The 18788-nt window shown below is 48.1% G+C and overlaps 1 protein-coding gene and 1 pseudogene across 6 annotated transcripts in view; one reads left to right on the top strand and one right to left on the bottom strand.

The window, feature by feature from the left end:
* The window catches only part of MYLK (myosin light chain kinase), a 269948-nt gene that overhangs the window by 163099 nt on the left and 88061 nt on the right, over positions 1-18788 (top strand). For all 6 annotated transcript variants that reach the window (XM_061194266.1, XM_061194267.1, XM_061194261.1 and 3 more), the window contains 3 exons: positions 1381-1533; positions 16219-16356; positions 17945-18142. In XM_061194266.1, coding sequence (XP_061050249.1) covers positions 1381-1533; positions 16219-16356; positions 17945-18142 — 489 coding nt within the window. The remainder of the gene's footprint in view (positions 1-1380; positions 1534-16218; positions 16357-17944; positions 18143-18788) is intronic.
* On the bottom strand, positions 10872-14292 carry LOC133093770 (eukaryotic translation initiation factor 4 gamma 2-like; annotated as a pseudogene).

Here is an 18788-nt window from a genome sequence, read left to right as displayed (position 1 = left end):
TAATTCTGAGTGCCCTGAGCCAACAACTCCTTTCTGGAGCCACCATTTCACCCCATGCTTGTGGAGCCAAAGTGAGCTATGCTCCAGTAAAAGGAGAGCTCTCAAACAGCTTGTTGGCACAGGTTTCAACAGCAGAGGCACTTAGATGGCAGTCATGGACTGTACTGGTATTCCCAAGGAAGAGAGGTTTTAGGTACATGCACACACACACGTGCGCGCACACACACACACACACACACACACACACACACACGGGTGTTCAGTCCTCTCAGTAGCAGGATCTGGCCCCTGGCTCTCCCATCCCCCAGCCCCACTTCTATGAAGTGCAGTCGGGCCAGTGGAATCTCTTTCCTCTGGCCCTGTGGCTGACTTGGCAGTCCTTGTCATGGAGATGTGAAGTGTTGCTATGTGCAGAAGAAAACATTGGATTGCAGGGAGAGGACCTTTTTCTGCACTTTCTCCCTCTCCCACTGCCCACCCCCAGTTTTATGATGTGCAAACCAGGAGCCTGGGCTGACAAGGGAAGGAACTGACAGTTGCTTCCTATATGGTGAATGGAAACATTCCTGCTCTAAGGCCAGGATCTTCAGTAATGAGATTCTTTTTTTTTTTTTTTTTTTTTTCCTGGAAATGAAAGCTCACATCCTGGAATGATAAAATCCCGGGAACATATAGCATTAAAGAAACCACTGAATTTCACGCCACACACTTCTATCTCCATACAGGACTTTATGTGACCTGAATAAAGGGCCCTCCATGCAAGGGACTCTTGGAAGAAAGGGCCAGAGTCATTTTTTACTTCCCTGTATTTATCTTTTCTGTGAATCCTAAAATGCATGTCATTGCAGTGTTAGGTTGAGGGTGCAGAATTGCTTCTGGTAAATATCTGCAATGGGAAATGGAATCATTGTTTCTGGAGACATCTAAAAGGAGCCGGGAGCCTCATGTGCAGTCTGGGTGAGGTCTGTTCTGCCTGAGGCTGGGCTATGGGCCAGATGACCCTGTCAGATTCTTTCCAGGCTCAGGATTCTGTGAAGTCTAGGATGTGGATTTGGGGACTATTTATTTAAACAGAATGCACAGCACTCTGTCCTTTTCCTGCCTGCATTCTAAGTGCCTCCAGAATCTGTCCCCCAAGTCCTACCAGCCCCGGCCTTGCTCCTCCCCCCACACAATCACTCCCTCTCCTTTACCTCCCTAGCACCTGCCTCTTTTTCCCCTCCTCGAGCCTCTGTCCAGTTGGCTGGGGGTGGTCCTCAGTGGGCCTGAGCAAGCATGGGGAACATCAGCGTGATGACAACAGCTGCCCTGCTGAGGACAGGGCTCACACCCTGCCACTGGGTGCTCCCTGCTTGAGCCTTCCTGTGCTTCCCTCCACAGGGCAGCCCATCCAGTATGCTCACTCCACCTGCGAGGCTGGCGTGGCTGAGCTCCACATCCAGGATGCCCTCCCAGAGGACGATGGCACCTACACCTGTCTGGCCCAGAACACCTTGGGGCAGGTGTCCTGCAGCGCCCGGGTCACTGTCCATGGTAGGAGCCTCTGGGCACCTCTCTGGAAGCACCTTTCCTGCCAACACATCTGCTTTGGAGAAAGGGCACCGCACCTAAAGGAAGGCAGGTGGAGGCGATGGCCTCCAGGAGCTCACAGTGACCAGGGTCTGCCATGGGAGATGGACATGCAAAGCCAGTCCCCCACCCCCTCACCCCACCAAGGCTGAGGGAAGATGCAGGGGAAAGAGGCAAAGACTCCCTTGGCTCAAGAAGCTTCCAGTCTGGTAGGCAGAAAACCGCACGCACTGAAAGATGAAGTATCCCTGGAGGACTTAGGCTCTCACAAGTGACCCCTCACGCACTGGGGGACACTGGGAGACACAGGGTAACAAGTGCCAGTATTGAGGCTTCCAGAGGGCCACCGTTTGCCCCCCTTTTCCTTCTGCCCTTGCTCCTCCCCACCACCCCAGGCTTGCTCTTATACCTCACCAGCCTGGTGTCCAGTAATCTGATTATTATGGTTGTCATCCATTGATCAGCACCAAGCGCTTAGTCCCAGGAAGTCCCTGGAGAGCCACAGACTCAAGACAGAGCTGTCTGGGCTGTGGTATCGGCAGGCATGGTGACAGTGCCAGGGAAGGACTTCTTGGGCCCCAGGTGTTCAGGTAAGCCTGACTCCCCAGCCCCGGTTGAGCCCGGGCCCCCAGCTCCCCCGGTGACTGGGGCCCGGGTGCTGGGAACAGATGCGCCGTGCCCTGCTTTTCCAGCAGCCTAGCAGGAGACATGCCTCCCCGCTCTGTTCCCCCAGGGCTCGGCCTCTTGGGGAGAGTCTTCCTGTATGTGAGCAGCAGCAGCCCAGGGTTGGGGGGCAGTGCTCCTCCTATCCTACATAGAAGCGTCTGAGGCTCTCAAGAAATCAACGTCACTTGCCTAAGCACCCCAAGGCCGTGAGCCACACTGGCCTTTTGAACCCAGATCACCAAACCACTGAAACTTCCTGCCCTTTTGCAGAGTGCAAGTCCCCTGGCCCCAGAGTGGGGCTGACCCTCGCCCCCCGGGGCTGGGCATTGTCGCCCCTAGGGATAGAGGAATGGCACTGGTGCCCTGACTTGGCTGTGGCCTGGCTGCAGAGGCTCTCTCCAGCCCCTCTGAGTTCTCTGCGATTCCTGTGAAGTGCCCATGTGCACTGGCCAGCCAGCCGGGGACTGGCCCTGCTTCTTCCCAGGAAGCCCTCCCACTCGGCCTGGGGGCTGTCCTCCTTGCCCCCAGGTCTGTGGGAGGGGCAGGTCCTGGGTGGTTGCCCATCTGAGCATGTTTCAAAGCAGAAACAGAGAGGTCCCCGGCAAGAACTCTGCCAGAGCTACGTGGATCTGCTCTGAGAGCAGCCCTGTGTGAGCGAGGGCCCCCTCCCAGCGTCGGGACTGACTGGCCCGTGAAGGCCAAACGGAGGCTCAGCTACCATAAATGGTGAAGGAGGCTGAGACGTGGCCGAGCTCAGGCCGCCACGCTGGGCTGCCTGCACAGGGTCGGGCCAGGCCGAGCCTGGCGCCGTGACAGCCCTGGCTCTGCTCCCAGGGTCCCCAGGAGGCTCCGGTCCACGTCCCGCACCAGCCTCAGCCGTGGAGTTTTTCTTTCTTTATTGGCAGCTTCTTTGGCTGCAGTCTCTGGGGCAGCTCAGGGGGAGGGAGACGACTGTAGTGGAGGCATTAGTCCCCTACTGTGCCGACCACTGTCCTGGCCTCTCCCTCAGCTGCCCAGGCCTGGCCTTTTTCTCCCATCCGTGTGGCCCCAGACCACGGCTGGAGCGTGGATGTGGAGCACCTGCCCAGGTGTGAGTCCTGACCACGGCTTGCTAGCCCCGCCGCCGGGCTGCTGTTTCCTCTCCGGGCCTCACCTTCCTCTTCTGTGTGATGGGGACACTGAGAGTCACCCCAAGTACAGTGAGGATTACCTTAACAAGCACACTAATGATCTGCAAACATGGGACGTGCTCAGTAAGTGGGTGCCTTTATGATTGTCCAACGGAGTCCCGACCTTTAAACAGATGAACTCCCTTCAAAATGGCAAGTCTGAGGAGCGGTCTTACCAAAGGATAAACTTTGCCACACTGGGTGGTGGTTTTTCTGTCTGTCTGTCTGGTCGTTTGGTTTTGGTAAAGGGAAAAGAGAATCAGAATCAGAGAAGGGAGGTGTAGGGCCACACACTAAAGCCATAGTCTGAGCATCCGTTCTGGGGGCTCTGGCCACAAGAGGGCGCCATTCGGCAATGGCTCTCCCTCCCCTGGTCTGGTTTCCAGGCAGGAGCAGGTTCTCCGGCAACTTTTGCTGGAGGAGAGCTCAGCAGGTACTTTGTTGAAGGCCAGACATGGGTGCTCTTTCTCACCTCTTTAACCTTTCGCCAAGGTTTTGCAATCCTCCAGAAATTGCTGGCTCAGCACTCTGACGAGATTTCTGCAGCCTCTTTTCCCTGCTTTCTGTGCCTTCTCTCCTCTGGAACCCCTTCCTCCCCAAATCTAACTCCCTCCCACAAATGTCACTTCCTCTGGGGTGAGTTCTCTTACCAGCTGTACCTCCCTTATGGTTGTGCTTACTTATCAGCAAATCTCTAGTGAACACCTCCTTGGTGCCAGGCATCGTTCTGGGGAAGCGGCCATGAACAAGAGACAGGTTCTGTCTTCCTGCCGGTTACATTCTGATGGAGAGATGGGCAATCATCCACACCTGGCTTAATCCAATACCGACAAGTGCTATTAAGAAAACGAGAATAGAGAGGGGGGTGGAAGGGATCCTTTCTTAGTTAGGTGCTGGAGGAAACTTCTTGGGGAAGGTGACTTTTGAGCAGAGACTTCATGAACTGGAAAAAGAGTGCTCCAGGCAGGCGGCACAGCAAGTGCAAAGGCCCTGAGTTGGGAATCAAGTCAGCCTATTTAAGAGACAGTGAGTCTGGAGCAAAGGGAGTGGGGGCCAAGTGGTAGAGACTGGGTTCAGAGAGAGAGGCAGGGCATGTGTTCAGTGAATGAATGAAAGAGCAACGGAGGTGGGTGAGTCTGCCTGGTAGTGCAGGGGGCGTTCCCTCCACATGACTCCTCACATGTCCGGGGTCTCAGCGTTCATGGGAGTGCTCAGCAAACCCACACACTAGCTCTCAAAAGCCCCCCAACAAATATTCCTGCTTTCCTCCTCCCACACTAGGAAAAAATCCCTAGTAGTTAACCAGGCCGTGAAAGTCTTCCCTCCTGACCCAGATGGAGCCTAAAGGATGATTAATCTAAATTCTTGCAGAAGCCAGAAAGATCTGAAGGAGAGTAAATATTTCAGTGTATTTGCAGTGAGTCATTGGTGTGGAGGCTTCCTTAGGCTAGAATATTTTAATTTATTTCCCGGAGTATCTTCGTCAAGGCTAAAATTCTTAAGTGACTGGATTTATTAACCTGCTAATGGTGCCCATTTAGACAGTGTCTCAGCCTAATGGTTTGTTTATTTAAGTGAAGACCTGCTGGGCTCTTAAAGGCACCTAAGGACATAAAGTGTGGGTAAGTTAAAAAAAATTAAAAATAAAAAACCTGATTTCTAAAATAAAAAATGAAACTTAATAAGCATATTTATTAGAGTATTTGTTTCGATAAAGAGCCTCTAACGAAAGCAACAGGCAGCAGGGAAGTCAGCCATTCACTAGGCAGTGAAAGCATCCGTAGAAGCCCAGCTGGTTTTCAGATTAGTGACAAGCTCTCTGTGGGGCAGCTTTGAGTACTGACAGCCTCCCGCCATTTTAATTGGAGGATACTGGCAGGCACTTTGGACGTTGTATAATCTTTCCCTCTATGAGTTTAAAAACACTAAAAACATTAAAAAAATTTTTTTTGAGATAACACTTTTTTTGTTAATTTTTATTGGAGTATTGTATAGTTGATTTACAATATTATGTTAGCTTCTGCTGTATAGCAAAGTGAATCAGTTATACATATACATATATCTACTCTTTTTTAGATTCTATTCCCATATAGGTCATTGTAGAGTATTAAGCAGAGTTCCCTGTGCTATACAGTAGGTCCTTATTAGTTATCTAGTTTATATATAGTAGTGTGTACATGTCAATCCCAATCTCCCAATTTATCCCTCCTCCCCCCCTTTCCCCCTTGGTAACCATAAGTTTGTTTTCTACATCTGTGACTCTGTTTCTGTTTTGTAAATAGGTTCATTTGTACCATTTTTTAAGATTCCACATAGATTGAAAACATTTTTAATACTTATGTCAGCTAAAGAGAAACTTATTGAGGGGAAAGGATAAACATCGGTTTTACCTTGTCTTTTTTGTTTGTTTTTTAAGAACTTTAGTCCACCTACAATATGTGTCCAAAGTCTTCTAAATTCTATGAAGGCCAGCAAATAAATGTTAAATTATTTTATAACCAATATTTTAGTTTTATATAAGTTGATACAACAGAACTGGTGTGGTGCGCCATGTGGGCCCTTCTTGTCACAGAAGGACTTCCGAGTATTTGTTTGTTTCCATGTCATGGAGCTGGAGCCTTATTTTACTAATTGGACAATTAGAGCTGCATCGTGGTCTACTTCTACAGCCATTGCAGGTCATCTCTAGCATTTATTTGCCCAGACTCCTTGGTCAGGAATGCCATCCAGAATTACAGCTTTGTGTTCTAATGGCAAAGTGTGATGCGTGCTTTGACAGTGTGGTGGAGAGTATGGTTCCCAGACATGCCTCGGGAGGGAACATCAGCTGGCTTGGATGGTTTACCTTTACATTTAGAGTTTGATTATAACTTCTAAGGCAGTAAGAAGGCTATGGTTGCAATGATTCCTGCCTCCCATCTGGCAACCCTATCATTACTGGTCAGAGATCCTTTTGGGGATGTCACACGTCATTGTTTCCTTTCATTCTTTTCCTTGCCGCTTCTTCCCATTTGCTTCTTAGGTTCTGGAGAAATCAGTGGGGAGAAGAAAAGCCAAAAGAGAGAGCAAGGCTATGGGGGGAAGGATCTCTTTTTATGCCCACCGAAGTAGACCTTTTGCTGATGCTCCAAGTAGGTTTATTTGGTTAAGAGACAGACTTTTGTTGGAAGAGAGTTTGCATCCGTCCCTGGGGAGGGATTTGTGCCCTGCATAAATGCTCTGCAGATGGGGAGTGGCTGGGTGAAGGTAAGCTTCCTTGATGAGCCCTCTAGAGTCAACAGTCCTGGAACTTAGGGAAAGGAAGAAGCTAGACCATGATCCCTGGACCTTGCTGGATTTTGAGCACCAAATAAAGGAAGAAGGGAGGATTGTGCTTCCAGAACTGCCTTTTGTTGGTGATTTACTGAATTTCCACAGTATAACAGGGTTTGGAGTGAATCAGATTTGCTGTTGGAATGGTATTTTGCATTTTTATGACTAAGCAAAATAGCTCAGGTTCAAAGCTTAAGGAAAATCTTCAGCAGATCGGAGATAAACGCAATCATTTTCCCTCCCCCTAACTATGCATCTTCAAAAGGTCCACGTGTCTGCACACCTGAGAGGAGTGGAGGATGCTAGGAAGTAGGGGAGGGCCCCTCCATGTCCACTTTTATTTGGTGACAACCTGTGGGTCCAGGGACGCTGGTGTCAGAGCAGGGAAGATGCTGAGAGACCGGGCCTGAGGCTCTGACAGCAGGACTTAGTAAAAGCTGTGACAGGCAGTGGTCCCTCCCTAGGTGGGAAGCCCTGGGGAGTGATGCCAGAAATCTTGGCTCTCTGTGCATCGATGCCAAGTGGAAATATGGAGACAGAGTTTCGGAGGAAAAGAAATTGGGAAGCTTTATTCTTTGCCAGGCAAAGAGTAGGCTAGCACCTCAAGAACTGTGCCCCCCCCACCCCCTCCCTGAGGAATCAGAAGAGGTCTTATAGGTGGAGCTCGAAGTCTGGGGTAGGTGATAAGGATCAAAGTAGTGAAGGTCTTGCATTTTTCTTCTTCTTGCATTATTTCAAAACAGTCACAGCTGGTGTCAGGCAGCTCAGTCTGTTGTCTCTGGGTTATTGGCCCATGACCTTTCTGAAAGGCAGAATGCTACAAAGGATGATTTGCTACAAGAGAGTTCAGGGAGTGTAAACACCAGGTGCAGGATGTAATTCACACAGGATCAGAGAGTGTTAGGTGCAGGATGTAATTCACATAGTGTCATAGAGCCTTAGAGGTTAGCTTTGTGAGGGACAAATCTAGTTACAGACACTACATATTAGTAACAGTTAAAGTAAAACTAGGACCGATTAATTCTTTCAGGTCAGTTTATGTTTCTTCTCTCACCTGTTCACTGTTCCCTTTATTTTCCTTGTTATCAAGAGAGGAAAAACCTCATTTCTATTTTTGTTACAACATGACAAGGACACTGGGACTTGTACACGGTTTCAGGAGCTCTTCAGATGGTAGGGTATTCTGTCTCTGTTTCATATTTGTGTCATCTGTTTAAACACTTGAAAGGTAACATTCTATAATTTTTTGTTTTAATCTGACACAAGTTTTGAATGAGCTGGGAGCCTGCTAAGGGCCATTTTCAAGGCAAACTACTCAATGTGTATGCAAATTCAGATCCATAACCATGGGGGCCCTTTAGAGAGCAGCGTGTTGGCTAGTAAAAGTTGACAGGTGGAGAAAACTTCCAAGAGAAAATTTCTAAGGAGAAATTCAGAATTGTTTTTCTTGCTAAACCCATAGAAAGAGAGGCAGGACTCAGAAGGGAAGAACAGGAGAATGACTGCAGTATAGAGGGAGACACTGCCATCACACCAGCACTGGGACAAAGGCTGTAGGGGCTTCTTAATTTCAAGCCCAAGAGAAGCCAAAGCCCTCACCTGTCTCCAGGTTTGAGGATCAGGGTTATACCCGTTATTGTATACGAATTCATGAGAAAGGTAACAAATAGCACCTGTTGTGTGGGTACTTAACTTCCTCTAAATAAGAGCTTTTCAAAATCTAGTATTGGGTTAATACCAGTTCCTATAAGTGTTGAAACAAGACCACTATCAATAAGCTTTTCTAATGAGGAACATTGTTTTGATAGACAAAATCTAATCAGTTAGAAAAGCTGGTTTGTTTTGTTTAATTCCCGTAACAACTCCACTTTCCACTTTTGAATTAACTCTGCTTTACAGCTGAAGAAAATTGATGCTCAGAGGTCAAGTCACAATAACCCAGCTAATAGGCAGCAGCTCTAGGCCTCCAGCTGCCTCAGCCCATCTACTTTCTACTTTGCTGCTCTGGGACCCTGAGAAATCATTTGTTTGATACTTTTGCTTCCCCAGAGCAAGAATTTTATGTTTAAGTTCATGACTAGGAACTGTCTTCAAAAACAGTTTCTGATAACTGATTCACTTTGTTACAAAGCAGAAACTAACACACCATTGTAAACCAATTATACTTCAATAAAGATGTTTAAAAAAAAACAGTTTCTGATGGGTCAAAACAGAGCAAAAATGGCCAAGGAGAGAAAATTCGGAGGGTCTGTAGGGTCAGAAAGCAGTGCTCCCCCCATCTCTCTCTCTCCTTCCTTTTCCCTCAGTCCCTCTTCCACGTCCCTTCTTTCTCCTGCCCTCTCCTCTCCTCTCACTCCTCTTTCCCTTTCTTAAGTCTTGCTACAGCTTAGTCTATGTGGCATCATTTTTACTTGTCAATAAACTGCTTATAAGCATTCTTTTTTTTTTTAGTTTATCTATTTATTTATTTTTGGCTACGTTGGGTCTTCATTGCTGTGCACGGGCTTTCTCTAGTTGCGGCGAGCAGGGGCTACTCTTCGTTGCAGTGCGCGGGCTTCTCCTTGCGGTGGCTTCTCTTGTTGCGGAGCACAGGCTCTAGGTGCACAGGCTTCAGTAGTTGTGGCATGTGGGCTCTAGAGCGCAGGCTCAGTAGTTGTGGTGCACGGGCTTAGTTGCTCAGTGGCATGTGGGATCTTCCCGGACCAGGGCTCGAACCCGTGTCCCCTGCATTGGCAGGCGGATTCTTAACCACTGCGCCACCAGGGAAGTCCCAGCATTCTTAGTCTTAGTTCTTGTCTTTCCCACTGGAGGACAGGCCGGGTCCTTTTCCTTTCTCTCAAAATGGAACAGAGCCCCCAGTACCTGGCTGCTCAGTTTAACAGCGGAGTAAGTCAGTGAGTGAGTGGAGAGCCACTGGCCAATTGACCAAGTACCAGAGCAACAGATCTTTAGTCCTAGGCCAGTAAATCGAGGAGGCTTGGCCCATCCTGGATTCCAGAGAGAAGGGCCCCTCTGGGCTTGGTCTCAGCAAAGCAGGAAGCACAGGTGTGGGGAAGCCCTGGGGTCTATCTAGTCTGCCCCCATTTGAGCTGGGAAGCAAGTCTGTCATAGGGTCCCAGGGACCCCTCCCTTGCTATTGGTGTGCCACGGCCAGTGCCTGCCTTCCCCAAATGAAGAAGGCTCAGGTTCCCTGAGGCTCCATGGCCACCGGGGGCCTCTCACCTCAGACCCTGGTCCACCTACCCTGCCTCAAACCAGGACTGTGCCAGGTGACAGCTAAAGCACAACCCTAGAAGAGACATTTCTAGGAGAACGGGCGACTCTGGGCATGAGCACAGTGACAGAAAGCTCCCAGTGGAATCTAGGCAACTGGCCTTTGTTCTCAGGACAGGAAGGGGAGCATCCAGACCAGGACTCCGTTGGCCATGTCAGCTCTTAGGACAGGCCAGCTTCCTTCTCTGAAGGAAGTATATAAAATCAGAGCATGAACATGACTTGATAAATTAAGTAGACTTAGTTTCAATACTATAATAAGAGGGACCAATTCAAATTCTCACCATTTGTTTCATACCTACAAAGACCACTTCAAGGGCATTTACAATCTCTCAAAACTGATCAGTTTTGTGCAAGTAAACCATGTTTCTTTTTAAAAGGCTCGTGCACTTGCCCAGGCTCAGGGATATTAAAATCTAGCACATAAAGCCCATTACTAGAGGTAGAAATACAGGCAATATACTATTACAGCAGCAACCATCAATTACAGTTAAGAATTTTTCTGTAACAACCAAATGGATAATCAAATATTGCAACAACTCAAGTATTACTGAGCAAAGTGCATTTCTACAGTATTCAGTGTTGCTCTTCAGTTTTCTAACTTAAAACAGCCTATGATAACTGGCAGCAAAGGAGGTCCTTGCAATAGACTGCCTCTGCTTGAGAACTTATGATGTAATATTGCATGCTGCTAATATACTATCTAAACATTAAAGATACTCCTAAAATATTTGATGGTAGACTATGATTAAGACATTACACTACAAAAAAACCTTATGCAGAAGGAAATCCTAACTGACATGCTTCTGCTTTAAATATTGTGAAAACTTTACAGCAGAATGAATTTTCACAGTGGTTAGGTCAAATGCAGTTACATCATAGCAACAGTATGTTTTCCACAATTTAAGGCTTTGGCTGGTTCTTTTAGTCAGCTTCTTCCTCTGATTCTTCTTCTTCAGCAGTTTCTAGCTAGGTTAGCCACTGATTCACCTGGAACAAAGCCTTGCCTTTCCCTGGAAACTCTTGGGTTATATCTTCTTTCCAAGCCAAGAAAGCTTCTTCTTCAATAATCTCCATGTCATAGAAGTGAACAAAAAAGAGGAGTAACATGCCTTTCGGGAAGTTGCTATTGTAGCAGTGCACCTGAAGAGCATAGAGGGCACTGACTTGTAGATCAACGTGATCTTGAAGGAATTTCTGCATTACTGGCTTGAAGGAAAGAAGCAGTTGTTTTTCGGAAGGAGCAGAGGAAGAATCTGTTTCATCACTGGGTGGGTTTACTTCACTAGAAATGTAGTATAAGAAGCTAGTCATTAAGATGTTCACAAATCCTTTCTCTACATGAAGTTTGGGAGAGATGTTATCTTTAATCCACTTATATATGGTTTGAGGGGATGGATCCAACTTTATTTGCTTTAACAGTTCCTTCTCCAATTTGAGCCTCAGCTCTTTCCGCTGTAAAATGAGGGCACAATCTTCCCTACTTCAGGGGGTGTTGAGGATGAACTGAGAGCTGCAGACATCCTTTAGAATCCTTTAGAATGGTGAGGTGCTGAACTTTGTAAGGAATTATTATAATGTTATGTCAGGGGAAGCTGAGACCTTTCAGATCTCTGCCTGATTAAATGTGAATGTCCAGATTTGGGAGGCTTTTCTTATTGCAGTTATTGTCAGGTTGAGTTTGCCCAACCAAAAGCAGTCAGTTGGGTTAGGAAAGGCACAAAACATTTATTCCTGTACTTATTATGTGCCATATATTCTTGTAGCTGTTTTATGGGTGTTATTTCTTTGAATCATCTGAAAACCCTGCAGTATTTGTCATGCATTATACTGATGATGTGTACATTACCCTTATCACTTTTGCATGATTGTCAGTAACTGATGATAACTGTAGTATTCTTATCAGTTTAGAGGAGAGAACACTGAGGCTTAGGATGGGGAACTTGCTTCAGATCACGCAGCTCAGGCTGTGAGTTCACAGCACCTGTTTCCATCTGTCTCTTCTTATTTTATCTAAGTCCACACAAGAGTGAGCATAAACTGATACGTGGTCAGTCGGCCACAGATGAGCCAGAAGAAGTTGTGTGTGGCTTTGGAATTAAATGACATACACACACCTTGCCCTTTTCGCCTGGCTTTCCCTGCTCTGCGTTAGCTTTCTCCCTTGTCAAGGGTCAATAATGGGGGTCAGCATAGGACATTTGTCCTCATGGGGAGTTCAGCATGGGCATCATGGGAGGTGGCTGGCTCCCTTGGAAGAGACGGCCTCCAGAACACCTTGGCCTTGCAGTCAGGAGACCTGGGGTGAGCTCTAGGTCTGCCTGTCGCTGGCTCTGGGGCCTCGGGCAGCTCGCTTCACCTGAGCACGTCCTGGCCTCACTACCAGTAAAGTGGGGCGGTGAGGTTGGGACTGGAGTTTCAGGATTCAAGTTAGGGCTGCTTCTCTCAGGTCGCCTAGAGGAAGCTGCTTGTCTCAAAACTGACATCCTTGTTGGCTCCTGAACCCCAGCGCAGAGTGTAATTATAGTGGGTTGGTTTTCTCACCCTGTGACGACTCTGGGGAGGTTGAATGCTGGGGATGACTCAGCCACCCACTAGCCCGATTCACCGTAGCTCTAGTCCCATGTGACCCTGAACGGCAGGTCCGAGAACAGGTTCATTCTGCACATTTCCTCCCAGTCACTTCCCTCTTCTCTCCGTTCTTAACAGTGAGGCTTTGGGGAGGCAAGAACAGGGTCAGAGGCGATTGGAACTAAATACCTGCCGGGGCAGTTCCCACAAATTCAGGCACTCTCACTCATCTCTCTCTGAGGGAGTGCAGTGAAATTTTGTTCTCAAATTGCTTTAGATTTACTTTAGATATATCCATGATATTTTTAAGCAACACATTTGTATTCCTAACAGTATTTCCCTTAGGTTACGTAAAAATGAGTTTGTAATCCTGGGGTGAAGGTCCAGGCTCTGTTTGTTCTTCTGTTGCTGATAAACCCACCAGCTAGTTGAGCCCAAGCGGGTAGGTGTGAGTCAGCTCTTGTGCCAGCCTCACACACCTGTGACTATTGATGATAGATGGTCGGACAAAGTATTTTCACAGATTATCTCTTTCAAACCCCCAGGTCCTGTGATGATACTATTATTACCCTAAATACAGATGAAGAAGTCGAGCTTCAGAGAGAGGCAGTGACTTGCCCAAGACCAGGACCCGGCTTCAGATCCTACATTTCAGTGGCTTTCAGAGAACCAGTGAGCTGCCACCTGGGAGTCAGTGCCCAGGCCACCCTCTCAGGACAGGGAGCTATAGATAGGCATTTAGTCCCCACTGGCTGAGACCCGTAAAGCCCCAAGCCAGAAAACTGGGCAGTAGGAAGACCCAGGAGATGGTGGGGGTCAAAGAGGAGCTGCACTGGCTTGAAGGAAAGGGAGCTGGAGTTTTTGATGTTTCCACAGCACCTAGGAATAAGAGCCCGTCTGCAGGGAGCTCTGCGAAGCTGGGGACTCTGGCTGAGACAGCGGAGAGGCGGGAACAGGGAGGGCCCTGGACAGGCAAAAACATTTTGTCCTCGAGCCTTCTCAGTCTGTGCAAGGCAGGAAATTCCTCAACTCTCCTGAGGCAGCCTGCTTCCCTGGCTACTGCCACTCAGTCAGAGAAAGGAGATCTCTGCATTTCCAATATTGGGCCCCCAGAGCCCACTCCCGGGGCCTTCTGCCAAGGCCAAGGCTGCCTGGCTGCCCCCTGTCAAAGGCAGTGATGCCAGGGGCTGGGGCAGGATGGCTCTGAGAGCCCATCCTCTGGTCATGGGCCCTGTCTTCCCTTGCGCTCTGGCTCCACGCCCTTCACACGGCACCTGCCTTGGGGGAAATTGTCCTCCTACCTACCTGGTCTTCCCAGCCTCTCTCACCCTCACTCCCAGAGGCCGTGCTGGGTGTGCTCTGCAGTGCACCATATTTTGTTTTCAGTGCCAGCAGATAAAAATCTAGTGGCCAGTTTGGAGTTAGGCCTTTCCCAGGTATGTAAAGCACCCTGGAAATGTGTCCTCACGGCTGCAGGCTTCCAGGAGAAGATCTGGTATGTGTGGCCCTGTGCTAAAAAGAACTCAAAATACCACAGTCCCTCTTCCCCTAAACTTAGAGTTTAACTTAGAGATACCATAGCCTTCTTTGTCCCTACCCCTGCCCCCCTCCCCCAAAGACAAAAATAAGAAGGCTAACAAAGAATTATTGAAGGTCAAAGCCACCTGGCTCACAGGACAAAGGGCAGGACAAGAGACCGGGCAGCTGGGAGCTCGTCCTGCACGAGGGCCATCCTGTGTGGGAAATAGACACCAGCTCAGCCTAACCTTACTGCTCCTTCCCCTGCGGCTCACACGAGGCAGGTCAGAGCCCAGCGTAGGGAGGATTCTAAGAATAATGGAAAGCCTATTTGTTAACCCATCTCCCCAGCGAACGGAGTGGGAGTGAGTAGGCCAGCCCTGAACCCAGAGAGCTGTTCTAGTTTTGTCTTTGTCTAGCCGGGGCACTCCTTCCCCCTCCCAGAGAGAGATTCCACCACCGCCCCCCCTCCCCGTTTTGGTTGTACAACAAACTGCATATATTTATGGTGTTTAATTTGAAGCCTTCACCCATGAAACCTTCACCACAATTTTAAAAAATGAACATGTCCATCACCACCAAATGCTTCCTTGTGTCCCTTTACAATCCCTCCCCACAACGCCTGCCCCAAGCAACCTTTCTGTCACTATATTTTGCATTTTCTAGAATTTTATGTAAATGGAATCATCCATTAGGTACTCTTTCTTCGCCTGGCTTCTTTCATGCAGTGTAATTTTTGTGAGATTTGTCTCTGTTGTAGTGTCTCTCATTAGTGCTGCGTAGTATTCCATTGTACGGATATATCATAATTTGTTTATTCATTCACTTGTTGATGGAATATTTGGGTTGTTTCCAGTTTGGGGCCGTTAGGAATAAAACCGCTATGAATGTTTGTGTGCGACTCTTTGTATGGATACGTGCTTTCATTTCTCTTGTGTAAATACCCAGGAGTAGAATGAATGGCTCATATGCTAAACGTATGTTTGACTTTTTAAGAAACTCCAAACTGTTTTTAAAAGGGTCTGTACTATTTTACACTCGCACCAGCAGCGTAGGCAGGTTCTAGTTGCTCCACATCCTTGCCAGACCCAGTACTTAGGTTGATCAGTCTTTAATTTTAGTCATTCTAATTATGTAGCGTCTTTGACTTTCTTGAGGTGCTTAAAATCTCAGGAGATGCTAAAGGAGCATCATGCAGTCATAGAAAACAATGAGGAAGCTCTCCAGTTCTGTTTTATGAGAAACATCAAGATATACAGTCGGCCCTCTGTATCCATGGGCTCTGCATCTGCGGATTCAACCAACCGCATATCAAAAATATTCGAGAAAAAAAATTCCAGAAAGTTTCAAAAAGCGAAACTTGAATTTGCCGCACTGGCAACTATTTACATAGCATTTACATTGTATTAGGTATTATAAGTAATCTAGAGATGATTTAAAGTATACAGGAGGATTTTAGGTTATATGCAAATACTAGGCCATTTTATATAAGAGACTGGAGCATCTGCAGATTTTGGTATCTGCAAGGGGTCCTGGTACCAGTACCCTGCAGTTACTGAAGGATAACTGTATTGTTAGATGAAAAAGCAAGATGCCAATCATTGTGTATAGTGTGCTATCATTTTTCTTTAAGAGAAGAAAAATTAAAGAGTATATCTATATGCTATTGTGTGTTATACACATGGACCATCTTTGGCAAGGTGAACAAGGAACTGAAAATTGGTTGCCTCTGGGAAGAGACATTTGGCCAGAGGACAGGGGCAGAAAGGAGACTGTACACATACTCTTTGAACCTTTTGAATTTTATGCTATGTGAATGTATCACTTATTCAAAAGAGTAAATACAATTTAAGGGGAAAAAAAGTCTCATAAGATGCCAAGTATTGGCTCCCCCACTCCCAGCCTCCATCCCCTGGAAGTGCTCCTGGGGAGCCAGAGCCTAGGTTGGACATGGCCCTGCAGAGGCCTCGTCCTTTCCTGCTGTGAGGCAAGAGCACTGTCGTACCACACAGGGAAATGGAAGCGGTCAGTTTCTGGTGGGAACCTGAGCCCCAACACATTCATGTGCTGAGTGCTCATTTCGTCTGTGTCTGCGGAATGAATGAGTGAATGTCCACCCCACATTCTGTTTGCCACGCAGAAAAGAAGAGTGACGAGAAGAGTGAGTACCTCCTGCCCACGGCCTCCAGCCAGCCCGTCGCGCCCCTCTTCCTGCAGGGCCTCTCTGATCTCAGAGTCATGGACGGGAGCCAGGTCACCATGACAGTCCAGGTGTCAGGTCTGTCCCCCCATCTCTGTCCCCGGGGTATACGTGACAACGGGCATGGTTGCAACATGGGCTTTGCTTCCCGACATCCCGCTGAGATCACTGTCTGCCACAAAGGCAGCCTGGGCCTGTCAGTCAGTGGACCCAAAGGAGTGGAGCCTCTTGGTCCCTCTCTTCTGCTTTCTCTGGGCTGGATTTTCTGGATTCAAGGTTAAGTGGTCCAGGGAAGAAGATGGCCATGCTAGAGAGGTGAGGGATTAACTGAGAACATAGTATGGCCAATGTAGCTGGAAGATTGTGAACACAGGTCCAAAACCAGGTGATGTGAGAACTTTCTAACCCTTGGAAGATAAGTCTCAGTTGCTCTATTCAAATGTTAAGGTGAGAATATAGAACAGGGGTCCTTCTCAAATGGGTGGGGTGACAGGAGTGTGGGATGAACAGCCCAGTGAGAGATTTTACTGTTTTTGCTAGAAGCCAGCAAGTGAAGCCTGGGGAATATCCTGGCGCAGACTTACTGATGCAGGCTCATGCTGGCCTCTGATCAGTCCCGCTGACAGTCTGGAGGTCCTGTCTGGTTTTTCAGTTCCTTTTGAGTTGCAGAAGCGATAAAGAGGAGTTGGGAGGGAACCCATGGGCTCACCCTTTTAGGGATCCTAGGATGAACTCCCTGCTCCCGAAGGCTGAAGGCAGTCCCGGGACAATGCAGGCAGAGGCTGGGTCCCCTCCCCTGCACATACTCCTCAAGTTGATAGAAATCAGAGGCATCCTGCCCCTGGCCTCCAGACACATGCTGGCTACCCCCTCAGAGACAGATGGTGGTCTCCTCTGTCCTTGAAAGAGCTTGATACCACGCAGCCTCCCTCAGCAGCCGTTCCCGGGGACTTGCTCCCCTGGAAGCAGAGTGCAGTGGCTCAGCTCTTTCCGCAGAGGAAACCCTCACAGGTGGCCATTGTTTTATGCCCCAACAAATGGCTAGAAGCTACCCAGGGAAGTAGACTAGTAAAAGTGGAAATGCTATCCACCATGAGCTGGGTTTGGAAAGCCTGGTACCCATCTTCACCCTTGGACAACATTTGTATGGTAGCAAAATGAAGCGCTGAGGGAGCTTCCCCTTGGTGAAAACTGACAAGGGAGTTTCTGTGAAGTCCCCATGGAGTTGCCTGGGTGTGCACGCAAGGTGTGTGGTGTGCACAGCAGGAAACAGTGCTGGAACCCACTGATCCAGCTATCACTCAGCATTATCAAGCAGTTTGAATTCTAATTTTAAAATCCATTCTTCTAGGTTTCCTCTTTTATCTCTGAAGTAATATTTTTCACTTCTGGATTCTTTCTGGTTTCCCCAAACCTGTTGTTAAGTAATTACAATGAACATGCATTGAGTACTTTCTTTGTGCCAGATGCTATTCTAATCTGCGTTTCTAGTGGGCTGCTAAGGTATTAATTTATTTAATCCTCCCAGTAAACCTTTGAGATAGATAGGGTTAGAATATGTTATGGATGGGAAAACTTATGCAATACAATGTCATAGTATTAAGTAGAGTTACAGCCCAGGGAAGCATCTCCCTGACCAGCTCCCCTGCCTCTCCTCCCCATTCAGGGAACCCACCCCCTGAGGTCATCTGGCTTCACAATGGGAATGAGATCCAGGAGTCAGAGGACTTCCACTTTGAACAGAGAGGCACTCAGCACAGCCTTTGTATCCAGGAAGTGTTCCCGGAGGACACAGGCACTTACACCTGTGAAGCCTGGAACAGCGCAGGAGAGGTCCGCACTCAGGCCATGCTCACAGTGCAAGGTGAGGCTGACCCGCTGACCAGTGGCGGGCAGGGGCAGGGGCAGGGGCAGGGAGGCTTTGCTGCCATGGTCTCTCCAAAGGTGATTTGGAGGCGAGGAAACCATGTGAGCCTACTTTGTCCCCACCATGGACCCCACGCTCCCTTGGTCCCATCCCAGCCCCAGTGGCCAGCTCCCCATCCTACATCTGAGGCTCTGGCTGAGTGGGGCCACCCTTCCCTACCTTCTGAAGCTCCTGCCCTCGCTGGGGTACTGGTGTCAAGCTGCGGAGAGTGCTGGGAGAGATATCTCCTAACACACTAACAGTTTGGCAGTGACAGATGAGTTATGGCCTATGATGGTCCTAGCCTTTAGGGAACCCATATTTAAGAGGAGAGACAAATTAAGCACACATGAAGCAAGTGACAACTCTTAATCATACACATGTCATGCAGATCATTGGTACCTATCCCAGTGCCCCTGTACATTCTGGACAACCTCCCCATGCTTTGGATATACAAATTCATGTTAATATTATCCTGTGAGAAGTAGCCAAGACAGATTTGCCATGAGAAGGATGTGCTCTACCTGTATGTTCAATAAAAGTGATTTCTGGACAAGCTGTTCTTTGGGTAACACTCTGTCTTCCGACATTCACTGCCATGGAG

The sequence above is a fragment of the Eubalaena glacialis genome, chromosome 6 (genome assembly GCF_028564815.1).
Source record: "Eubalaena glacialis isolate mEubGla1 chromosome 6, mEubGla1.1.hap2.+ XY, whole genome shotgun sequence".
Lineage (NCBI taxonomy): Eukaryota > Metazoa > Chordata > Mammalia > Artiodactyla > Balaenidae > Eubalaena > Eubalaena glacialis.
The sequence above is the reverse complement of the archived record's forward strand: the minus strand, read 5'-3'. Positions and strand labels throughout refer to the sequence as shown.